Genomic DNA, 24413 nt, shown 5'->3' on the forward strand with positions numbered 1-24413 from the left:
CACATGCACAATAAATAAAATGCATTTGTCCAGAGACAGGGTCTCCTCATAAAAAGATCTTTAAAGAGAAGTGTGGACGGGAAACGATGGGGACAGACAACACCCAGCAAGAATGGAATAAAAACAAAGATACAGAAGGTACTTGGTGACTTTTTTCTGGAGTAATTAAAAACAATACTCAACGCTTCAAAATCTTCGTATCAAGACAAAGCATGAGTACCTTGGGAGAAATGTGACCTTGTTACCTAGGTGTGGTGGTTTATTAGTATGGGGTAAACAGTTCCATTTCTCCTGCCAGGTTATCAGGGAGGATCATACTTAGCTTCCTGCACTTTCCACCTCTAGTGAAGTATGAGACCACCATGTCACTTATTCTGGCCAATAAAATGTGAGCAAAAGTGGCACGTCTCTTTCAGGAAACAATTTTACCAGCTACTGTGTGCTGTGTGATACAACACACTTTATTTTCTTCTGTCACAGTCACTAAAAACGCTCAAATGGTGGCTGTTCATCAGCATGGGTCCCAGAATGAGCACAACACAGAGAACCCCTGGCTGATACGCAATGAGCATGTGACATAGGAAGAAATAAACCTTGTTGTCTTAAGCCACTAAGATTTGAGAGGTATTACTGCAGTATAATCTAATCCTTACACCCCCACTCTTGTATGGTCAGAAAGCAAGCTGACAAAACTGCTCAGCCATAGAAAGAGGCCATTATTCTCCAAAGGCAACTTCAGATGTGGCCAAGGATAATAAAAATGAAAGGACCTCTTACAGGCAAAGCCAAGGACCATGTAGAACTATGCTCTAGGGCATGTGCCAGAACACAAACTGTTTGTTACTGGTTTACCATAATGAGATAAACAGAGAAATTGAGTGCAAATGTTCAAAAGCTTTTATAGCAATTTCACATAGTAATTTTGTGTCTGTTGAACCTAATAATTTTTAAATTGGGCTTGTCATTTGATATATTTTGTCATTTCATTTTTCTTATAATTCATTTTTATCATGTTGAACAAAAATTCAAAGTAGATTGAAATTTTTAAAAAAACCAAACTGGTGGGCCAACCCATGCCCTATGTGCACTCCACTTTGGTGGCCGAGGTTTGGCTCCTGGGTGTGGACCTACACCACTTGTCAGCACCCATGCTGTGGCAGCAACCCACATACAAAATTGAGGAAGACTGGCACAGATGTTAGCTCAGGGTGAATCTTCCTCAGCAAAAAAAAAATTTAAAAAAAATATCAAACTGGTCATTCATCAGAGAGAGTTTGAGAACCACTGGCCTAGAGAACAAAGGGAACAGAACTCGAGTCCTAACAAATTTGCCAGCAAGATTTCAAAATTGCTAGTCTTGAGTCTGACATGTGCCTTCCATTCTTCTCTCCAAATGGAAATAGTTATCATAGCTATCTGTCCCTACACTACCCTCTGTCTTCAACTGATAGAGATTACCAGAGGTTACTGCTACTATGCCTTACTCACCAGATCCTGGACTTTGAGTTTGACATGGTGACTCAATGAGATTTTGGGGTTATCGCCACTGGGAAGGGCCGAGGATGAACTACACGTAGGAAGGAGAATATTTGTTGACAAAAAGGGTGACCTGTTCAAATGTTTCTAGCTGTCTTACACGTGTTAAAATTATACTTCCCCACTTCCTTGAGTTAGGTATGGTCATGATTTGATTTGGTCAATGAAATGTAGGAAGTGATATATGTAACTTCTGGAAGGTTTCAAGAGTCAATATGTATGTGTCAGGAAGCACGACAGTTTTCTTCTGCTATGACGACTGATACTCAAAATGAGGCCTTTTCTGTAGAACCAAGTCTCAGAAAGAGGAGAAGTGGGGCAAAGCTCCCAGCTGACCCAGTATGAACACAAAATAAAAGTTGTTGTTTTAAACGTCTGAAAATTTGGGGTTGTTATTACAGTATAACCCAACCTAGCCCTACTGGTTTTAGCAATAGCCAAGAGTGACTTGAACATAAATAGATATCCTAGGTTTTGAAGAAGTATATTTCAAAGAATTCAGAGGGAATTGACCCAAGTGCACTGTAGGAAGATTCTAAAAGGGAAGATGACTCTTTAAAATGTAACTGACTGTTACCACAAGAGGTCTGAACACCAAAAGAAGGAAGCCATAGACAAATGCTCACCGATACCACACACATACACCTCCCAACTACCTGCAGACTCTTACCCTTTGGGCCTGGAAGGGGCCCTCGATTCTTCAGTATAATGCTTCTGTCAGCATTAATCAGAGCTGATACACAAGATGTAACTTTTGCCTCATCCCTAAATTCTAAACCAGTATGTATGCACAGGTCATTTAAAAGTTGGAAAAAATGAGACATTTAACTACCGACAAATATAAGAGGGAGACAAGCATTTTAAGAATGGATCGATGAGGCTGTAGTACAAAAAGTGCTAAAGCTTGCAAATAAAACACTAAGGGAAACACAAGTTTGTTTCATTCGGCACCAGAATACTGAGAAAGCCCGAGAAGGCAATGAGGAAGAAGTGCTTCAAGAGAAAAACACTGATCTTCCTGCTAGTGAGGGGGGGGTGGGGGGCAAGGATTTGCCCTCAGGTGTTCCCAAGGCAAGTGGAGCCTAGAGCGTGGCTCTCTTCAGACAGAGCAATCCCATTTGGAGACTGGGTCCTGTATAGAATAATACTTGGCAAACAGTTCTGCTCTTAAATGTTTGAAAGACCTTTGTGCTACAGTGGTCTGCTCTCCCAGAACAACATTCAATCATTGTACATTTGAACACCTTTCAAATTTTAGAATATCTTGCAGCAAACTTTTCCAGAAGACCCTTGATTCGTTTCCCCTTTATAGGCCTAAATTTCCCTTATAATTAACCACAAAACTAATGGTTTGCCCCTCTCGAGAAAAAGAGGAAATTAACAACTATAAACATTAAACAAATTATACTAAGATCTATGGGCATCATTCTCTACTAAGATACATTTCATATTTTGCAAATGAGGCATATAATGCCTACAAAGTTTCTGTAAGAAGATTCTGTAAAAAAAATAGCTTACTTACAGTTTAATGCTGCTATTAGAGAACAAAATCTGCTCACTGAACCAGCCTCAAATAAAATGTTGATTAGATCTCACCACAGTTTATCTTTTAAGACCTAAAGGAGGCAATAAAAGGAATCAATATCTCTTTAGAACCCCTTCAAGCTGGGGCAAAATCTTCTCTCTCTAGCCCCTCACACACACAACCAAAAAAGGAGAAAAGAGGAGGCTCTCTGGACTTGCTATGACACTGGAATAAAAAGTCTCACAAGCAAAGACCTGAAAACTAGTATGGGCACTACCCACATGCTGTTCACTATCACTTTGAGTAGAAAATATATGAGAAAAAGAAAAAACCCTTCCTGGTGAAAATCTATTCATGACCTGAAACTTGCACCTCATTGATCACGGAAGACACAAAAATAGGCCATGGCAGAGAACAGGAGGTTCCCTTGATTATGACAAGTGCCTACAATCACAGAACTCTGAGTTTACGCGTAATTGATGGCCCTAAGCATGTAACTGCAATCAATTAACCCACTGCTGCCATAAGCACACTGGTCGCTCTCAAGTAGAATTGTGTACTGCCCTAACCACCTTCTCCAAGGGTCCTTGAGGTGAATTTCTTAAATTCCAATAAACACAAGATCCTTCTCTAAAGGAGTGATATTGGGTTAGGCCTGTTAACTTCTTACAGCAAGTTGTACCCTACTCTATGCTGCTCTGCACACCTGCTCAGCTGAATGTGCCATCTGAGGAATAGCCACATAACAGTGCCAGGGCTAAATATCTAATACGGCTTGTCAGCACACCTATAAACAATCCAAAACACACCAGCATCTGGTGCCTGGGTGAACTACTGTCCCAGAATCTGGAGTACAAAACAGACTTTAGAGTTCCCTGTAGATCACTTACCTAGGACAGAAGGTAGCAACACTCTTTTAGGCAAAGCATTAGGGCAAAGGATGGTGAGTTAGGAAAGGCTGGGTCTTGGCTGCACCAGTAAATGCAACATAGTCTTTCACAGAGATACCAAATTTGTGATGAGCTGCTCATTCTAAGAACACAAATTATTTTCTCTTCATTTTGCACTACTTTGCTCATTTTATTACCAAACACCAAAAAATAAAGTCAACAAATATGTGTCAGTCCAACACACGCTGGGAGATCTATTTATTCCTCACTTATTTACAGCAGTAACATAATTGAGCATTTGTTTTGTCGCTCTCTGAACCCCAGGAACAGCGCCACCATCTACTACCTACAGGACGAAGGCTCGAAGGAATACGTGTGGAATTTAAGGAACACTGACTATTCTACTTCTTCCTCTCTAGACATTCACCAAAGACTTACAGTTCTGTTTCTGCCTTTTTCCCTAGACTTATGGCCAGAGCATCTTTCCAAAGTCTTAAGTTTCAAAGACCCACGTTCCCCCCACTCTCAGCGGCACGTACATCCATTCATCCTAGTACAACTCTTCCTTTAGAATATTTCCCGAGGGAGCAAAGAGTTTCACTTAGAGCTCCGACTTACCCTTCGCCTCATTCCATCCCCTTTCCCTACAAAGGGCTCATGTTTTCCCCGCCGCTCACGCTGGGAAATAGGAAGAAAGCAAAACGCCCCTCCGAAGGCTCTAGGTGAGGCCCGTTCTAAGCCCGACGTCAGAGCTCTGCGGTGCGGCCCTCGCCGGGGGAGAGCCGCCCGCTCCCAATCCCCGTCCCCGCACGCGGAAACCACAGCCCCTCGCCAGGGGGACCCGCGCTGTCAACCACCTGCTCCAGACCCGCGGGCCAGACCTGCAGGCAGGGCCCCGGCGGTCCCCCGGCGCGCCACCCGCGGCTCCCGCCACAGGAGGGGAGGGGAAAGGCGGCGCCGAGCCCACCTGCCAAGACGCAGCTGCCAGCACTCGGCCGGGCCGGCCTGTTGGTTAAGAGACAATCTCGAGGCTCCTCCCCCTCCTCGTGCTCCTTACGTGCGGCCTCTCCAACCAACCGAAGGCGCAGGCGGCAGAGCGGGAGCCGCCCCAGGTGACCAGCGACCGCCCAGTCCTCCCGCCGGCGCGAGCGGGCGTGCAGTCGCTGGACCAATCGGCAGCGTGGGCGGGGATGAGGGGGCGGGCAAAAGCGGGCGCAGCGGACGCCCAATCAGAGCTTGGGGCCCTCGAGCGACGGGGCCCGCGGCCCGTGGCCTTCCGAGCGCGGCGCGCGGGGGGCGTGCTCGCCTAGGCCAATCGGCGCGGGCCCACGGTGCGGAGCGAGCGCCTCAAATGCTCGGGTTTCTCAGCTGATTGTCTCCAGCCGAGAGTTGTTTTTGCAGCTACCCAGCCGAGCCTCAGCGCGAGAAATCGAGACCTCCCCCCTTCCCCCCCGGGAGGGCGGGGGACGGGGAGAGGAGGCGGGGTCCGGGCAGCCGCGGCCGCCCTGCGCGGGGCTCCGGTCCTGTCACGGCGCTTCCCGGGGTGGGAGGCTGGGGGGGTTGGGGGGTGGGGGGGAAATTCCTTCTCCCCTTCGACGGCGGCCCCGAGTCCGGCCCCTTCCTTCCCGCGCTCTCGCGCGCGCCCCCCGGCCCCCTCATGAGGGTGTCCGTGCCGGGTCCGGCGGCCGGCCGCGAGCCCCCGACGCCCGGCGGAGGCGGGGGCGCCGCGGGGCCCGGCTCGGTGCAGTTGGCGCTCAGCATCCTGCACGCCCTGCTCTACGCCGCGCTCTTCGCCTTTGCCTACCTGCAGCTGTGGCGGCTGCTCCTGTACCGCGAGCGGCGGCTGAGCCACCAGAGCCTCTGCCTCTTCCTCTGCCTCCTGTGGGCAGCGCTCAGGACCACCCTCTTCTCCGCCGCCTTCTCGCTCAGCGGCTCCCTGCCCCTGCTCCGGCCGCCCGCTCACCTGCGCTTCTTCCCGCACTGGCTGCTCTACTGCTTCCCCTCCTGTCTCCAGTTCTCCACGCTCTGTCTCCTCAACCTCTACCTGGCGGAGGTAAGGCGGGGGACCGGCCTGCGGGCCCGGCGGGGGCGCGGGGCCGCCGCGGTCACCTGGGCTGAGGACCGGAGGGGGCGAGCAGGGAGGGGCGGACCGAGACCAGCCTGGGGAGCTGAGGCACGCCTGGAGTGTGCGCCGGGGTTCTCGCCCTAAACTTGAGCAGCCGCTGGACTCGGTCCTGAGGGGCCCGGGGGGCGAGTGAGAGAGAGCTTTGTGACAACTTACAGCAGCAGGACCACCCTTTGTTCGGTGTGCTGGCCCTCTAAGGTAAGGTCTTGGTGGCACCAGCAAAGTAGCATCGCAGGAAGTAGCAGCTCGGTAGATGCGCCGAAGCTGGAGTGTGTGGAGAGGTTGGATGCTGGGTAGCAGCAGCTCTGCTGAAGCTGGACCGCTGCCAGCCATTACGTCACCAGCCAGAGCTGTTCTCTGCTATTGTTGCTGCGTTTCTTTTATTAGAAGCTTCTATTCCCTCCTGCATCTCCTTTCCTGTGGCTCGATAAGCCTCACACAAATTCCCTTCGATAGTCCCCAGCAGGGTTAATGATCAGTAACCAATGCCAAGGATCGATATGAAGACCTCTATAAAGCTCCTAGTGTTTGCCCTAGTTGCTTCATGCTTTGGCTGTTGATCCTACCTCTTACAGTCGAGTCTTTTTTGGGGGCTAATTAGGAGATACTTGCTTAACCTGTGCCTATTGCAGAAACAGACCACCAAACTGTTTTTGCAATAACTTGCTTAATAGCTGGAACCTAATCACACCCCCTTTCTCTCTCGTGGGGAATTGCTGGTTGGATTGCATTGTTCTGCAGCGCTTAGGTATTTGACCCGTTTCAGACAGGTTTGTCAATCACATGTGTCAACTAGTGGTAATTAAGCCACAAAATTTTGAGAATTGTCCAAAAAAAAAGTCCCACCCAGCGCAAAATAAAAAGCTTAAGGAAGGGAGGAAACAAGATGACATCATATGCTTTATACTGACTAATAGAGAACAGTATTGGTCTATGCGGCTAATCCTCTCAAAGGCTTTTTGAGATGATGAGAATTAACATACTTTATGAGCAAAAATAAAAAACCGGTTTTTTTCTGCATAAACCAATTCTTTTCTCCCTTAGTAGATAGGAAGTAGAATGCATAATTTTAAAATCAGTCATAACTTCAGCTTTTTAGCACACTAAAAACTACAGTTGAAAATAAGTAACAAAACTAATTTAACTTTCTTTTCCTTCCCCATCCTTTGGAAGTCCAAACAATACAATGACAAAAGCCCAAACAGTAAGAAGCAGAAGTAAAAAGCATTGGTAATCATAAATCAAATAATCATGCCATAGTTATGTCATTTATTTGATGATGTTTTGATCTTCTCTTTGTTGTTAAAGCTGTTGTAACGCTTCTGTCCTTTGTAGTTAAGCCAATACTTTGTATTCTTCCTGACACCATTTCTGATAGAATACCAGTGACCTCTCATCACTGAAGCTTTTCTCTAGCTTCAGATGTAGTTTACTGAAAGTGACTAGCAGTCCTTATCCCATGAGCATCTGATAATTTGTTTTTCCTCCTATACATTTTGACTTATAAAATCATATTAACAATTCACTGTAAAATAGTGGGCATTTTATACAGTAGCTGAACACTCTTTTTACTTGAGATATAAACCATAAAGTTCATAAATCTTAAGTGTACAGCTAGGTGAAATTTTCCATATGCATACGCGCATGGTACCACCCCCCAGATTAAGATATACAACACTTCCAGTGCCCCAGAAGTTTCCCTTGTGCCCTCTCCCAGTCATACCCCTCACCCTGAGGTGAACACAAAGTGGCTAAACACTGTCACAATAGAAAAAAGCATCTAAGTTTAAGCTCAAAATTCTAAAAGTATACTTCAGCATAAACTATACAATATGTAGATTGGGTTTTCAGACTTTTCCTTGCTGATATTCTAAGTTAGTGAGGAAGAATTTAAATGTCTAAAAGTCTTCCTGTTAAATGAATCCCTTGTTTGTGTCGTGTACTTTTTGAAAAGCAAAACACTCTTAACCTAGAAAATATAGTTTGGAAAGAAGCTGAACTAAAGCTTTTTCCTTTTGTAGTGTCTCCTAAAAGGGTGTGTGTTGTTTGTCTACGCTTGTCTTTTTATTATTTGTTTTATTGCAGTAACATTGGTTTACAACATTATATAAATTCAGGTGTACATCATTTCAATTTCTGTTTAGATGACGTCATGTACACCACTCAAAGACTGATTACAATCCATCACCACACACATGTACCTAATTACCCCTTTCACCCTCCTCCCTCCCGCTATGTCTCTATGTGGGTGTGTAGTGGTGTTTTTATTTTCTACTTATGAGTGAGATCATACGGAATTTGACTTTGTACCTCTGACTTATCTCACTTAGCATAATACCCTCAAGGTCCATGGGGTCGCAAATTGTCAGATTTCATCGTTTCTTATGGTTAAGTAGTATTCCATCGTGTATATACACCACATCTTCTTTATCCATTCACCCCTTAATGGGCACCTAGTTTAGTTCCAAGTCTTGGCTATTGTGAATAAGGCTGTGATGAACGTAGGGGTGCATGCATCTTTATGCATTTGTGTTTTTCTGTTCTTTGGATAAATACCCAGCAGTGGAATAGCCAGATCATGTGGTAGTTCTATTCTTAATTTTTTGAGGAATTTCCATACTGCTTTCCATAGTGGCTGCACCAGTTTGCACTCCCCCGAGCAGTGTATGAGGGTTCCCTTCTCTCACATCCTCTCCAACACTTGTTTCTTGTCGTCTTAATTATAGCCATGCTGATGGGAGTGAGGTGATATTTCATTGTAGTTTTGATTTGCATTTCCCTGATTGTTAATGATGTTGAAGATCTTTTCGTGTGCCTGTTAGCCATCTGTATATCTTTGGAGAATTGTCTGTTCAGATCTTTTGCCCCTTTTTTAATTGGGTTATTGGTTTTTTTGTTGTTGAGAAGTATGAGTTCTTTATATATTTTGGATATTAACCCCTTATCAGATATATGGCTTGCAAATATCTTCTCCCAGTTGTTAGGTTGTTTTTTCATCTTGTTGATGGTTTCCTTTGCTGTGCAGAAGCTTTTTAGTTTGATGTAGTCCTATTCGTTTTGTTGTTTCTCTTGCCTGGTAAGACATGATACTTGAAAATAAGCTGCTAAGATCAATATTGAAGGGTGTACTGCCTATGTTTTCTTCTAAAAGTTTCATGGTTTCAGATCTTACATTCAAATCTTTGCTCCATTTTGGGTTAATTTTGGTGTATGGTGTAAGATAACGGTCTACTTTGATTCTTTTGCATGTGGCTGTCCAGTTTTCCCAACACCATTTATTGAAGAGACTTTCCTTTCTCCATTGTATATTCTTGGCTCTTTTGTCAAAAATTAGCTGTTCCATGGATATATGGGTTTATTTCTGGGCTCTTGATTCTGTTCCATTGATCTGTGTGTCTGTTTTTCTGCCAGTACCATGCTGTTTTGGTTACTTTGGCTTTGTAGTATATTTTGAAATCAGGAAGTGTGATACCTCCAGCTTTGTTCTTTTTTCTCAGGATTCCTTTGGCTATTTGGGGTCTTTTGTTCCATATAAATTTTAGGATTCTTTGTTCTATTTCTGTGAAAAATGTTGATGGAGCTTTGATAGTGATTGCATTGAATCTGCAAATTGCCTTAGGAAGTGTGGACATTTTAACTATGTTAATTCTTCTAATCCAAGAGCATGGAATATCTTTCCATTTCTTTGTGTCTTCTGTTTCTTTCAACAATGTTTTATAGTTTTCAGTGTACAGATCTGTCATATCTTTGGTTAAGTTTACTCCTAGGCATTTTATTCTTTTTGTTGCAAGTATAAATGGGCTTGTATTCTTAATTTCTCTTTCTGCTGCTTCATTGTTAGTGTAGAGAAGCACAACTGATTTTTATATCTTGATTTTATATCCTGCAATTTTACCATACTCATTTATTATTTCTAAAAGTCTTTGTGGATTCTTTAGGGTTTTCTATATATAAAATCATGTAATTTGCAAATAGTGACAGTTTCACTTCTTATGCTCTATCTTGTCATATGCTTCCTCTGCATCTATTGAGATGATCATGTGATTTTTAGTCTTCTTTGTGTTAATGTGGGGTATCACGCTAATTGATTTGCAGATGTTGATCCATCCCTGCATCCCTGGAATAAATCCCACTTGATCGTGGTTTATGATCTTTTTAATGTATTATGTTCTGTTTGCTGGTATTTTGTTGAGGATTTTTGAGTTGACGTTCAAAAGTGATATTAACCTGTAATTTTCTTTTTGTGGTGTCCTTGTCTGGTTTTGGTATCAGGGTAATGTTGGCTTGATAGAATGAGGTAGGAAGCTTACCCTCCTCTTCAATTTTTTGGAAGACTTTGAGAAGGGTAGGTATTCTGTCTTCTTTGAATGTTTGGTAGAATTCACCAGGGAACTCGTCTGGTCCTGGACTTTTATCTTTTGGGAGATTTTTGATGGCTGTTTCAATCTCCTTACTGGTGATTGGTCTATTCAGATTCTCTATTTGTTCTTAGTTCAGTTTTGGGAGGTTATATGATTCTAAAAATTTATCCATTTCATCTAGATTATCCAATTTCTTGGCATATAGTTTTTCACAGTATTCTCTTATAATATTTTGTAGTTCTGAGGTGTCCGTTTTAATTTCCCCTTTCATTTCTGATTTTATTTATTTGAGACTTCTCCCTTTTTTTCTTGGTGAGTCTATCTAAAGGTTTGTCAATTTTGTTTATCTTTTCAACGAACCAGCTCTTAGTTTCATTGATTTTTTCTTTTTTTTTTTTTTTTTTTTTTTTTTTAGCCTCTACTCATTTATTTCCCTCCTTCTACTGATTTTGGGCTTTGTTCTTCTTTTCCCAGTTCCTTTAGGTGCACCATTACATAGTTTATTTGAGATTTTTCTTGTTTGTTGAGGTAGGCCTGGATTGCTATAAACTTCCCTCTTAGAACCACTTTTGCTGTATCCCATGGATTTGGTGTGTCATATTTTCATTTTCGTTTGTCTCTAGGTATTTTTTTTTATTTCTCCTTTGATTTCTTCATTGGCCCAATTGTTGTTCAGTAGCATTTTGTTTAATCTCCACATATTTATGGCTTTTCTGATTTTCTTCCTGTAGTTGATTTCTAGTTTCATACCATTGTGGTCAGAAAATATGCTTGATATTATTACAGTTGTCTTAAATTTATTGAGACTTGTTTTGTGGCCTAATATATGATCTATCCTGGAGAATGTTCCATGTGCAGTTGAAAAGAATGTGTATTCTGTGGATTTTCGATGGAATATACTGTATGTATCTACTAGGTCCGTCTGGTTAAATGTGTCATTTAAAGCCAATGTTTCCTTATTGATCTTCTGTTTGGATGATGTATCCGTTGGTGTAAGTGGACTGTTAAAGTCACCTACTATTATTGTGTTACTCTCTGTTTCGCCTTTTATGTCTGCTAATAATTGCTTTATATGTTTAGGTGCTCCTAGGTTGGGTGCATAGATATTTACAGGTGTTATATCCTCTTGTTGGATTGTTCCCTTTATCATTATATAGTGCCCTTTGTCTCTTGTTAGAGTTTTTGTTATAGAGTCTATTTTGTCCAATATAAGAATTGCTATCCCGGCTCTCTTTTCAATGACATTTGCACGGAGTCTCTTTTTCCACCCCTTCACTTTCAGTTTGTGAGCGTTTTTAGGTGAGTCTCTCTTCATCAAAGGACTGTGCACCTTTCTTTCTGGTGATTTTAGGTTGCTTTCCGAAATGGGTGAATTTGTGTGTAGGCCCTTTAAGAGCAGGCTTTTGTTCCCTTCTGTCTGATAACTCTTCTGGGTGTATTCTCTATTGTCCTTAGTAGCCAGCAAAGCCAGATATCATGACACTCGTCTCCGTTGTGCTTAGCCCAGCAGCTGCTTATAGTAATGATGCTCTCCCAGTCAGGTCCCTCACTCCTCCAGGGAATGCTGCATACCATAGGAATGCTCCCAGCTGGCTGTGAAGCACTGCAGCTTGGAAAGGTGGCTTTTTTTCCTCTCCAGAAAGGAATTTCTGCCTCTTCCACCTCAGTCAGCACTGTCCCTTGTTGCAGGGGTTCACTTTATCCAGTTTTCAGTTCTCTCGTGGGTAGTCACTCCAAGAGTAGTTGTTACTTTGTTGTATCCATGGGAGGAGGTGAGTTTGCAGTCCACCTATGCCACCATCTTGACAGCAACCTCATCCTTTTATAATTATATTAACAATTTTAAGACACATAACTGTACTTAAAAGAACAAATTTTCAACCCATTTAAAGAGAGATGTCTTAACGAGAAATCATTTCTCTATTCATTAGAAAAAATCCAGAGGAATCTGTATTTAAAAGAGGATTTGAATTCAAGTTTTTATATCACTTCCAAGTAACTGGAAGCATACTTCCTGCTGATGGTTCTCAGTTAACAAAGCTTTCCCAGTGAGTTCTTCGTATTATAGCAAAGTGGTAGGGAAAGTCTCTGTGGTGACCAATACAAACCTTAACTGACATTGGAGGTTTTTTTAACCTAAAGGCCTTAAATCTGTTTCTTGTGGGGTTTTTTGGTGAGGAAAATTGGTGCTGAGCTAACATCTATACCAGTCTTCCTCTCTTTTCTATGTGGGACACCGCCACAGCATGGCTGGATGAGCGGTGAGTAGGTCCGCACCTGTAATCCAAACCCGCAGACCCTGGGCTGCTGAAGTGGAGCACGCAAAATTAACCACTATGCCACCAGGCCAGCCCCCCATATATGTTTTAAATAGTTGTGCTTCTTAATTACCAAATCACTCTGTCTTTACTATCTGTCCTATTAAAGACCAATTTCATTTTACTTTTGACCTCTTTGAAGCATTTATTGCATCCATTTTTCACCAATTAAAAACATTCTAACTTTAAGGACTTAGTTACAAAGAATCATGGAACAGTGTAAAAATAGAGTTAGTAAAATAACCATTACTACTTTGAACGCATTTTGATGGTTCTTCTAAAACTCATTAAGTTTTCAAGAAGTTGAGTCTGCCTAAACCACTCTTTCTCTTGTTGAATACACTTGAATGGGATTGAGATAAGGAGAAGCAGCTCTTTCTGAAATAATTTCACTTTTCAACTTATCGTACTTAACCTTCTAGAAGCAGATAGTGGGGAAAAACTGTACACTAAAAACACCTCTTGAACTTTTTCTGGGATGATCAATAGAATATGTACTTTACCACAGAAAGGTTGACACTTCTGTACTTTTACTGGAGAAGAATTCAATCTTTTAAACAGATTACAATTATGTGCTGCATAATGACATGTTGGTCAACAACCGACCACTTATATGACAGTGGTCCGATAAAATTAGTACCATACGTCCTCGATTTGTACTAGGGTGTACCATCTAGGTTTGTGTAAGTATACTCTATGATGTGTGCACAAGGACAAAAATCACCTAATGATTCATTTCTTAGAACATATACCCATCATTAAGTGATGCGTAGCTATATCTGATAAAACAGATGCTATCTATCATTGGAACAAGTGAAAGGGCTTAAAATGAGAGTTGGTAGTATACTGTCTTTGGAGTATTGTGATGCATGCCAAAATTAATGAGTTCATCTTTGAGGCCCATATTGACATTTTTTTCTAGCAATTTTGTAACATGAATGCCAGTTTCTTAATTGGGATAAAATACAGTGACTTAACCATAACACCAAAACAGCTAGGAAAATTCAATTCAAAATCTTAACTGTTACATTTGTGGATGCTGTCATTGTCCCTGACAATGGATATATTCTGCCAAAAATTGATGGTACATCAAATAACATGCAGTTCAACTTACAGGTACTTTGATTTTGTTATAATGTTCTATAAGTTCTCACAAAAGTATTTTCACCACCTAAAATGGAAACTCCTTAAGGATAAGAAATTCTGTCATATTTTTATCTCATAGCAACTAGAACAATGGTGAATATATTATTGAATGACAATCTTGTAAAGACCCAAATCTGGAAAATATTTAGCCATCTAAAATTTTGGAGCTAACTTAATCTTGACAAACATTTGAGGTAGATTATTTGTGTACTGTCTGGGATCTTTATATTTTATGCCTGAAAGATTGCCTGTAGTATGAATGCTAAGATTCTCTTAGATTATCTTGTGTTACTTAGATAAAATTTAATTTTGATTACCACAGGTAAAATCTCACTATTGAAACCATTTTCATATGTTACAGTTTTGCTTAGCAAAACTATTTATATCATGGCAAATGGCCCACAGTAATAGGCCTTTGCTAATTTGGTTTCAACAAATTCTATTCAATAGAAAAGTCTGTAAAACAAATAATTCTCACATCATGAGTCAGTTACTCTTTACTAGAAATAGCAGTTTAGTTAAATGTTGTATTTTTTATCTGTATCTGTGATTATAAACTGTTTTCCTGTAAATCTACTAAACTGTTTTATCCATTAGCTTGATTCTGCTTTTTCTCAGATCATCTGTGAGAGAGAAGTTTGAGATGCAATTCTATGGTAGAAGACATACATTTTATGTGACTTAACAGTTTCTTTTTTTTCTTTCTGCTTTTTCTCCCCAAATTCCCCTGGTACATATTTGTATATTTTAGTTGTGTGTCCTTCTAGCTGTGGCACTTGGGACGCTGCCTCAGCATGGCCCAATGAGTGGTGCCGTGTTTGCGCCCAGGATCTGAAACCAGGAACCAGCGAAACCCTGGGCTGCTGCAGTGGAGTGTGAAAACTTAACTACTCGGCCACAGGGCCGGCCTCTGATTTAATATTTTCAAAGCACTTTATAAGACTTGTCTTCACAACCCCCATGAAATAGATAGATATGAACAGAGTGTGATTTATCCAAGGTTTTATGGCTAATATGTATCAGATATGAGACTACTGTATATAGTCCAAGGACTATAAAGTCTTGTCAAGTGATCTCTCCCTATGAACTTTCCTGGATACCATCAACTCTATTATTTAGTGCTTCACCATTTAACTTGCTTTCCCATTTTCCACCATTTCAAACCTTTCCCACCCTCCAGCAAATTCTTTCTGCCCCCTTCATACTCAGCATATGACCCTCATCTCCTAGTTTATAAAAATAGAAACCAGAGCCATCTGGCTGAACAGAGATTCAGATAAATGCCTTAAAATGCTGCAGAGAGTATTTAATCCTTTTCAATGAATGATTGAGCTGGTGTGAGGAAATTCCTCAGAGGGAAGAAACTGCAAAAAAGGAAGTGAACACAGAATGATAAAGTACCACACTGATGTTTGTCTTGGGACTGGAGGTGGTTATTAGCCATTTCCTGCCAGCCTAAAGCCTGGATGTTAATTTTATGTGTTGGGGCTGTGGGGAGGTGACATTGGAGGCAATATTTTGTGCTGAGGTCTGAACAGAGGCCTCACCTCCTCCAGCTTGATGCCAGAATTCTCAAAGTGTACATCTTCAGTGGATGAACTAGGGGAAAAATAAGCAGGTCCTCAGAGGTTGACGATGGATTTTGTGCCTATCTCTGCCTTGGCTCTGGGAGGAGGAGGTACAAATTGGGGAAAGGAAAGCCTTCCCTGAGAATGCATAACGAGCTTATTCTCACACAAGTTTGAAGCCAGAATTCACACCACTTCTGTGACTCTGGAGGAAAAAAAAAATACTCAACCTGAAAATGTAGTTTAATGTTATCCCGGCTTGGTAGGAACCTCAAACACCTGGAAGGAGCAAATGCGAATCATCTTGAGGAATGTACTTGAAACCCAGAATCCTGACAGATAAAATTCCAGTGAACCTAAGCTCAGAATGAAAAATCACAGTAGAGAATCTTACCTACAAAGATTGAAGATGTCAGAATTATCAAATACATAGTATAAAATATTCATTTACATGAATTAAACTCAACAATATTGACATGAAATAATCAAAATTGACTAGGCACATTTGGAAATATTTTTAAAATGAAAAGTATAATTAAAATTAGAAACTGAAATGTATGGTTAAACAACAGATTAAACTATTAAAAAGAAATTAGTGAACTAGAAGATCTAAGAAAAAAATCACCAAGAATATAGCCCAAAGAAATAAAATATGGAAAATATGAACAAGACACTAAAAGAAAATGAAGATATAATGTGCAAGTTCACTATATATCTAATTGGAATTTCAGAGAAATTATTCAAAAAGATAGTAATTCAGAGTTTGTCCAAATTTATGAAAGACACCAAGTTTCAGATTCAGAAAGCTGCAAAAAATTCAAGACAGGCTAAATGAAAACACAAGTAAAATCTCAAAATACCAAAGACAAAATAATTTTAAAATAACTAGATGGAGAAGATACTACCAATGAAGGAATGAAACTTAAGAGTGTTGGTATTTCATTAACAACTAGAATCCAGAAGACAGTGAAACATCTTCAAAATGCTGAGAGAGAGAAACCAGCAACCTAAATAATACCCACAATGAAACTATCAAGAATAAGGGTGAAATAAAAGTCAGTTGGGAGTCATGTCAGCAAGGTGATGGAGTTGGGAGCCATGGACCCTTCTTCCCCCTGCACACACACTGATTCAGCAACAATTTACAGATAAATCTCCTTTGTGAGAAATCCAGAAACTAATTGAAAGGCTCCTACACCCCAGGTGAAGACAAAACCAGCAGGGAGATTTGGGACAACCTCTTGCCAGAGTCCCTGACCGTAGCACAGTGCCATACAAGTGGGAAGAGACCTCCTAGCTCACCACTTCTCCCAGGGGAAGGATGAGGTTGGTTCACAAATCCAGCACTCCAACTTTTCCTAGGGGGCTCCCCAGAGGTCAGGCATCTGTCTTGCCAGTCTTGGAACTCTGACAGATCCAGTACAGTCTAGCTGCCTGAGGACAGCAATTTGAACTGGTAGATGACATAGTTCCCCTCCTCCCCCAACTCAGCACAGAGTGAACAAACCTGAACTACAGCTTCCTCCTCCTCCCTGGGAAGGTCAAGAGTTGCTAGAGGCCCCCAGAACCTTGGACAAGCCAATTGGTAAGGATCCTCTCCTATACATGGCTAATACATGAAGACTGGAAGAGGTGCCTATTTTGTCTAGTGCACAGACACCAACACAGAGAGCCAAGGATAATGAAGAATCAGGCCAAAGATATTTCAAACAAAGCAAGATAAATTTCCAGAAACTCTAATGCAACAGAGTTATATGATTTACTTAACAGAGAATTCAGAATAACTGTCATAAATATGTTAACCGAGGTCAAGAGAACAAAGCATGAACAATTTCACCAAAGCATGAGGACTTCAACACAGATAGGAAATATAAAAAAGTACAAAACAGAAATCATGGAGCTGAAGAACACAAAAACTGAAATGAAAATTCATTTGAGGGGTTCATCAATAGACTAGATCAAACAGAAGAAAGGATCAATGAACTTGAAGACGAGTCATTGGAAATAATTCAGTCAGAAGAGCAAAAAGAATGAACAACATTAAAGGGGCTTATGGTACACCATCAAGCACCTTAATATACATGTTGTGTCTCAGATGAAGAGAGAGAGGAAAAGGACCAGAAAACTTATTCAAAGAAATAATGACTGAAAACTTGCCAAATCTGGGGTAGAAAATGGGCATCCAGATTCAAGAAGCCGGAAAGATGTGAAAAAACAGGAATCCAAAGAAATCCAAACTGAGAAACATTATACTCAAATTGTCAGAAGGAAAAGACAAAAAGAATTTTGAAAGCAGGGAAAAGAGACTTGTCATGTACAAAGGAACTCCTATAAGACTATAAGCAGATTTTTTGGCAGAAATCTTGCAGGCCAGAAAACAACGGGATGGTCTATTTAAAGTGCTGAAAGAAAAAACTGCCAACCAAAAATAATATACTCTTAGAACTGTCCTTCACAAATGGAGAGATAATAACTTTCCCAGATAAACAAAAGCTGCAAGAGTTCGTCACCACTAGACCTGCCTTACCAGAAATGCTGAAGAGTTCTTCAAATTGAAACAATGCTAAACAGTAACACAATAGCATAAATATGAAACTCAGTGGTAAAGATAAATGTACAGTCATGTCTCGCTTAAGGACAAGGAAACCTTCTGAGAAATGTGTCGTTAAAAGCGATTTTATCATCATGCAAACATCATAGAGTGTCCTCAAACCTAGATGATATAGCCTACTTCACATCTAGGCTATGTGGTGCTAATCTTATGGGACCACTGTCATATATGCGGTCTGCTGTTGACCAAAACATCGTTATGCAGCACATGACTGTATAGACAAATACAGAATACTGTATTACTGTTATGGTGGTGGGTAAATCACTTGTAATTCTAGTATAGAAGTGAAAAAAGTATAAAAATAACTATAAAAATATGTTAAAGGATACACAATATTAAGATATAAATTGTGACAACAATAACAGTGTTGGGAGGGAAAAGTTAAAGTGTAGAGGTTTTGCATGTGATTGAACTTAAGTTATCAGCCTAAAATAGACTTTTATAACTATAAGGTATTTTTTGTAAGCCCCAGGGTCACCACACACACACCCCTAACTATTAGAAATTACATAAAAGGGAAAGGAAGCAAAGTATATCAATACAAAAAATCAACAAAACACAAAGGAAGACAGCAGGAGAGGAAAAGACAGACCAAAGAACTACAAGACTAACAGGAAAAAAAATGGCAATAGTAAATCCTTTCTTATCAATAATTACTTAAATGTAAATAGATTAAACTCAGTCAAATGACTTGGGTTTGCTGAATAGATTAAAAAAATAAAAGACCCAGCTATATGCTGTCTACAAGAAACTCACTTTACAGGTAAGGATGCTGAACATAGGCTGAAAGTGCAGAGATGGAAAAAATGCTCCATACAAAAGGTAATCAAAAGAGCAGGGGGGGCTGTACTTAGAAAAACTTGGACTTTAAGTCAAAAACTGTCAAGCAGAAGAGGACATTATGTAATGATCAAAATCCGCCAGGAAGATGTAACAATTATATATGCATCCAACATCAGAGTACCTAAACAAAACAAATATTGATAAAACTGAAGGGAAAAATAGACAGTAATACCGTAATAATAAGAGACTTCAATACCCCACTTTCAACAATGGCTAGAACATGCAGACGGAAGATCAGTAAGGAAACAGAGCAATTAAGCAACACTATAGACCAAGTGGACCTAGCAGACATATACAGAGCATTCCACCCAACAGAAGAAGAATAGACATTCTTCTCAAGCACACATGGATCTTTCTCCAGGTTAGATCACATTGTTAGGTTACAAAATAAGTCTTAGCAAGTTTAAGAAGATTGAAATAATATCTTTTCCGACCACAGTGGAATGAAACTAGAAGTCAGTAGCAGAAGTAAAACTGGAAAATTCACAACTGTGTGGAAATTAAATAACACACTCTTGAACAACCATTTGCCCAAAGAAGAAATCAAAAAGGAAATTAGAAAATACCTCACAACAAAAGAAAACATACCAAAAATTATGCGGTGTAACAAAAGCAGTTCTAAGAGGGAAGTCTTTAGCGATAAATACCTACAGTAAAAAAAGATCTCAGATAACCAGCCTAAGATAACATCTCAGGGAGCTAGAAGAAGACCAGGCTAAGCTCAAAGTTAGCAAAAGGAAGGAGATAACAAAGATCAGAGCAGAAATAAATGAAGTATAGAAAAAAATCCGTTAAACTGAGTTGGTTCTTTGAAAAGAAAATTGACAAACTCTTATACTAATTAAGAAAAAAATCAGAAATGAAAGAAGAGGTATTACAACTGCTGCTATAGAAATAAAAAAGATCATAAGAGACTACAATGAACAGTTATACACCAACAAACTGGATAACCTAGAAGAAATGGATAAATTTCCAGAAACATACAACCTACCAAAACTAAATCATAAATAAAAAATCTGAACAGACCTATAGTTAGTATGGGAATTGAATCAGTAATCAAAACCTTCCCAACAAAGAAAAGCCCACACCCAGATAGCTTCACTGGAGAATTCTATGAGTCATTTAAAGAATTAATGCCAATCCTTCTCAAACACTTCCAAAAAATTGAAGAGGAAGGAACACTTCCTAACTCATTCTATGAGGATCATCCTGACACCAAAGCCAGACAGATACCACATGAAAACTACAGGTCAATATCATGAATATAGATGCAAAAATCCTCAGCAAAATACTAAGAAACTGAATCCAATAGCACATTAAAAGGATTAAACACCATGACCAGCTGGAATTTATCACTGGGATGCAAAGATGGTTCAACATAGGAAAATTAATTAATGTGATACACCACATTAACAGACTAAGGATAAAAGTCACATGGTCATTTCAGTACAGGCAGAAAGGGCATTTAACACCCTTTCATTTTAAAAAACTCTCAACACGCTAGAAATAGAAGGAAACTACCTCAACATAACAGTCATAAATGAAAAGCTACACCTAACATAATTTTCATATATCTTGAGATATTTTCTAATTTCTCTTTTGGTTTCTTTGACCCAGTGGTTGTCAAGTGTCTTGTTTAATTTCCATAGTTGTGAATTTTCCAGTTTTACTTCCACTATTGAAAAATATAAGGAATATGAAAAATACAAAATATAAGGAAATACAAAAAAGTGGCCATTCATTGAATACAATTTGAACAACAAGGTGCACTTTCTTTTTATTAACACCATGGAAATTTTTAAGAAATTAACCACATGCTAGAATGTGAAAGCAACACTTAAATTAGAGACAGAGAGACATAGTGATTGAGAGTACATCTCAACCACTTACCAGCTATGCCTATGTCTCATTTCCAAAAATGGATAATAATAATACCTACCCCGTAGGGTTGTTGTGAGGACTAAATGATACCAAAATCAGAACAAATAATTATGAAAAGTAACTGCAAATATCTCTCATGAACATAGATGCAAAATCCTTAGCAAATCAAATCCAAAAATATAAATTAGAACATATCATGACCAAATATGTTTTATCCCAAGAATGCAACATTGGTTTAACATTCAAAAACCAATCAATGTAATAAACCTTATTTGCAATGTAAAGGAGAAAATCATAATAAATGCAGAAAAAGAATTTGACAAAATTCACCATTAATGATTTTTTTTTAAATCACCTTTTAGCAAACTAGGGAAAAGAAGAGAAATCCCTCAATCTAATAAAGGGCATCTACAAAAAAAACCCTACAGCCAACATTATACTTAATGATGAAAGATTGAAAGATTACTTCCTAGGACAAGAAGTGAAGTACCCAGCCATTGTGCTGGAGGGCCTAGCCATTGCATTATTGGAAAAAAAAAAAAGGTCAGAAAAAAAGACAAAAATTAGAAACATATAAAATTGTCTCCATCTGTAGGTGACATGACTGTTTAGGTAAAAATTCCTAATGAATCTACAAAAAACTACTAGACCTAATAAATGAATTCAAGAAGCTTGCAGGATGTAATTTTATTTTATAAAGTAGCAAAAAACAGAAAATGAAATATACAAACTATTCCATTTACATTAGTGCCCCAAAATTAACATACTTAGGAGTAAATGTAATAATAGATGTACAAGACCTATACAATGAAAACTGCAAAACAGAAATTAAAGCCTAAGTAAATAGCAAAATATATCCTGGAAGACCCGTTATTTTTAAGATCTCACTTCTTCCCCAAATTAAGTTATACATTCAGTGCAATCCCTGTTACAATATTAGCATGATTTTTGGTAGCAGTGGTCAAGATAATTTAAAAATGTATATGGAAATACAAAGGACTTAGAATAGCTGAAACAATTTTGAAAAAGAAGAGCAAAGTTGGAGGACCACACTACCTGATTTCAAGACTTACTATAAGGCTATAGTAATCAAGACATTGTAATACTGGCAAAAAGATAGACATGGAGATCAATGGAGCAGAACAGAATCCAGAATTAGACCCATACATGTATAGTCAATTGGTTTTTTACAAAGATGCCAAGGTAATTTAGTGAGTAAATGAATGTTTTTTTAACAAGTGATGCTGAAATAATTGGGTGCCCATATGGGGAAAAAGTGAATATTGATTCTTACCTCATACCGTACATAGAAATCTACTTGATGTGGATCATAGACCTAAATGTAAAAGCTAAAACTTGTAGAAGAAAACAGGAGAAATTCCTTGTTACCTTGGAGGAGACAAAGATTTCTTAGGGAAAAAAATGAACCAAAATTGGCAAATGAGACTTTATCAAAATTAAAAGCTTGTTTTTTGCAAGACAGATAATGAAAAGGCAAGCCACAGACTGGGAGAAGATATCTGTAGCCCGTATATCCAGCAAAGTACTTGTATCTAGAATATATAAAGAACTCTTCAATAAGAAAATCCAATTAAAATGGACAATATATTTTAACAGGCACTTCACAAAAAGATATATGCATGGCCAAGAAGCACATGAAAAGACGCTCAAGATCATTAGTCATCAGGAAAATGAAAATTATAACCACAATGTTGTAAATATTGACTAAGAAAGACGAATTAAAAAGACTGACTATATCAAGTATCTGCAAAGATGTGGATTAACTGGGACACATACACTGATGGTAGGAATGTAAAGGTTTACAACCACTTTGGAAAGTAGTTTGACAGTGTTTAAAAAGTAAAACATAAACTTGCCATAAAACATGGCCTTTATAGTCCTAGATACCCAAGAGAAATGAAGGTGTATGTCCATACAAAAACTTGAATATGAATGTTCATAGTAGCTTTATTCACAATAGCCTAACATTAAAATTAACCCAAATGTCCGTGAAAAGCAAAGGGATAAACAAAATATGGCATTGTCATACAAAAGAGTACTACTTGGAAGTTTGAAAAGAGGAACAAGCTGATAGATACAACAACATGGATGAATCTAAAACACTTTAGGCAGGATGAAAGAAGCCAGACAAAAATAAGCTCACACTATATCATTGCATTTATGTTAAATTTTAGAAAATGCAAACCTATAATCGCATAAAGTGGATCACCAGTTGCTTGGGGCAGAAGAGAGGATATACAACAAAGGGGCCAGGTGAAATTTACTAAGTGTGGAAAGATTCTGTATTTGATCGTGTGGTTTCACAGGTTATATACATATGACAAAACTCATCAAATTGTACACCCTAAATGCATGCAGTATGCTGTACATATGTGATACCTCAATAAAATTGACCCCCCCAAAAAAAAACCCAGTACAGAGCTCTGTTTGCAATTTACTCTAAGAGTAAAACCTAAAGTGGAGAAGAAGTGTAAAAATTGTAGCTCCATCACCTATCAGCTCAGTGTAACTTCATATAGTTACTTGGGTAAATTACTTAACCTCTCTATGCCTATTTCCCCTTTCATAAAAATGAGAATAATAATAGTACCTACTTCATAGAATCATTGTGAAGACTAAATTATGTAATTCATCTAAAATCTTTAGGGTGGTACCTGGCATGTAGTATTGTTAGCTACTAATATTAAATTTCAAGGAATTGGGATTTCACAGACTATAGTCTTTCATTCCCAAAGCACTGTTTGAATTCAATAAGAAAAATAACGAGAAAGTTTATTTGGAAAAATTTAAAACACTTATGAACACATGAGTAAAGAAAGGAATCACAAAAGAATTTAGAAAATACTTAGAATATAATAAAAATGCTACATATCAGAACTTGAATGAAGCAACTAAGTTGGTATGCAGAAGCAAATCTGGAGCTTTAAATGTTTACATTAGAAAAGAAGAGCCTGAAATTTAACAAGCTAAGGGTCCGAGTTATTTTAGAAAAACAAAAATAGGATGAACAGAAGGAAATGAATATAGAGATTAATAAAATAGAAAACATACAATAAAGAGGCTTGACAAAGCCAGAAGCTACCCCTTACCTTTCATCATAATCAAACTTCTTCAGGGGTGACCCTGCACGTGCTCACCATCTTCTCACTTCTCCAGCCAGTCTAATCTGCCTTTGCCCCATCACTCTACCAAGATAGCTGTTGCCTAAGACAAGTTCATTAAATATTTTTCAATCCTTACCAAAATTAATTTCTCAGCCGCAATTCGCTCCACATTTTTCTGCGTAATACTGCCACTGACTAGCACATTGCTAGTCCACTGTCCTGGATTTTTTTACTACCTTGCTACCTTTTCTCAAACTCATTTGCCTCTGCCTTGCCATCAGACATTGAAATTTTTCAAGACCTAAGGTTAGGCCCTGTTCTTCCCAAGCGATTGCATCCACATTCATGGCATCATGCCTCTTAAAAAAGTAGATGATTCACATGCGTATATTTGACCCTAACACAGACTGCTCCTCTGAGTTTTGGCTTTCTATATTTTCCACTTATTTGACATCTCTTCAGGGAGATATGAAACCCTCAGATT

At 39.3% G+C, this 24413-nt stretch overlaps 2 protein-coding genes across 11 annotated transcripts in view; one reads left to right on the forward strand and one right to left on the reverse strand.

Moving 5' to 3' along the window:
• Positions 1-6369, reverse strand: part of TXNDC16 (thioredoxin domain containing 16) — a 131768-nt gene extending 125399 nt beyond the window's left edge. For 2 of the 10 annotated variants that reach the window (XM_070249455.1, XM_014735599.3), the window contains exons 1-2: positions 4919-5065; positions 3059-3152 (exon numbers count right to left, since the gene is read on the reverse strand). The gene's annotated coding sequence lies outside the window, so the exon portion shown is untranslated. Of the gene's footprint in view, positions 1-3058; positions 3153-4569; positions 5102-6232 lie in introns of those variants that run through there. The other 8 variants (XM_014735600.3, XM_005605179.4, XM_023627728.2 and 5 more) reach the window with 7 other exon arrangements.
• Positions 5332-24413, forward strand: part of GPR137C (G protein-coupled receptor 137C) — a 75976-nt gene continuing 56894 nt past the window's right edge. The window contains exon 1 of the mRNA XM_001489194.6: positions 5332-6004. Coding sequence (XP_001489244.3) covers positions 5609-6004 — 396 coding nt within the window. The 5' untranslated portion in view covers positions 5332-5608. The remainder of the gene's footprint in view (positions 6005-24413) is intronic.

This window comes from Equus caballus, chromosome 24 (genome assembly GCF_041296265.1).
Source record: "Equus caballus isolate H_3958 breed thoroughbred chromosome 24, TB-T2T, whole genome shotgun sequence".
NCBI classification, from domain to species: domain Eukaryota; kingdom Metazoa; phylum Chordata; class Mammalia; order Perissodactyla; family Equidae; genus Equus; species Equus caballus.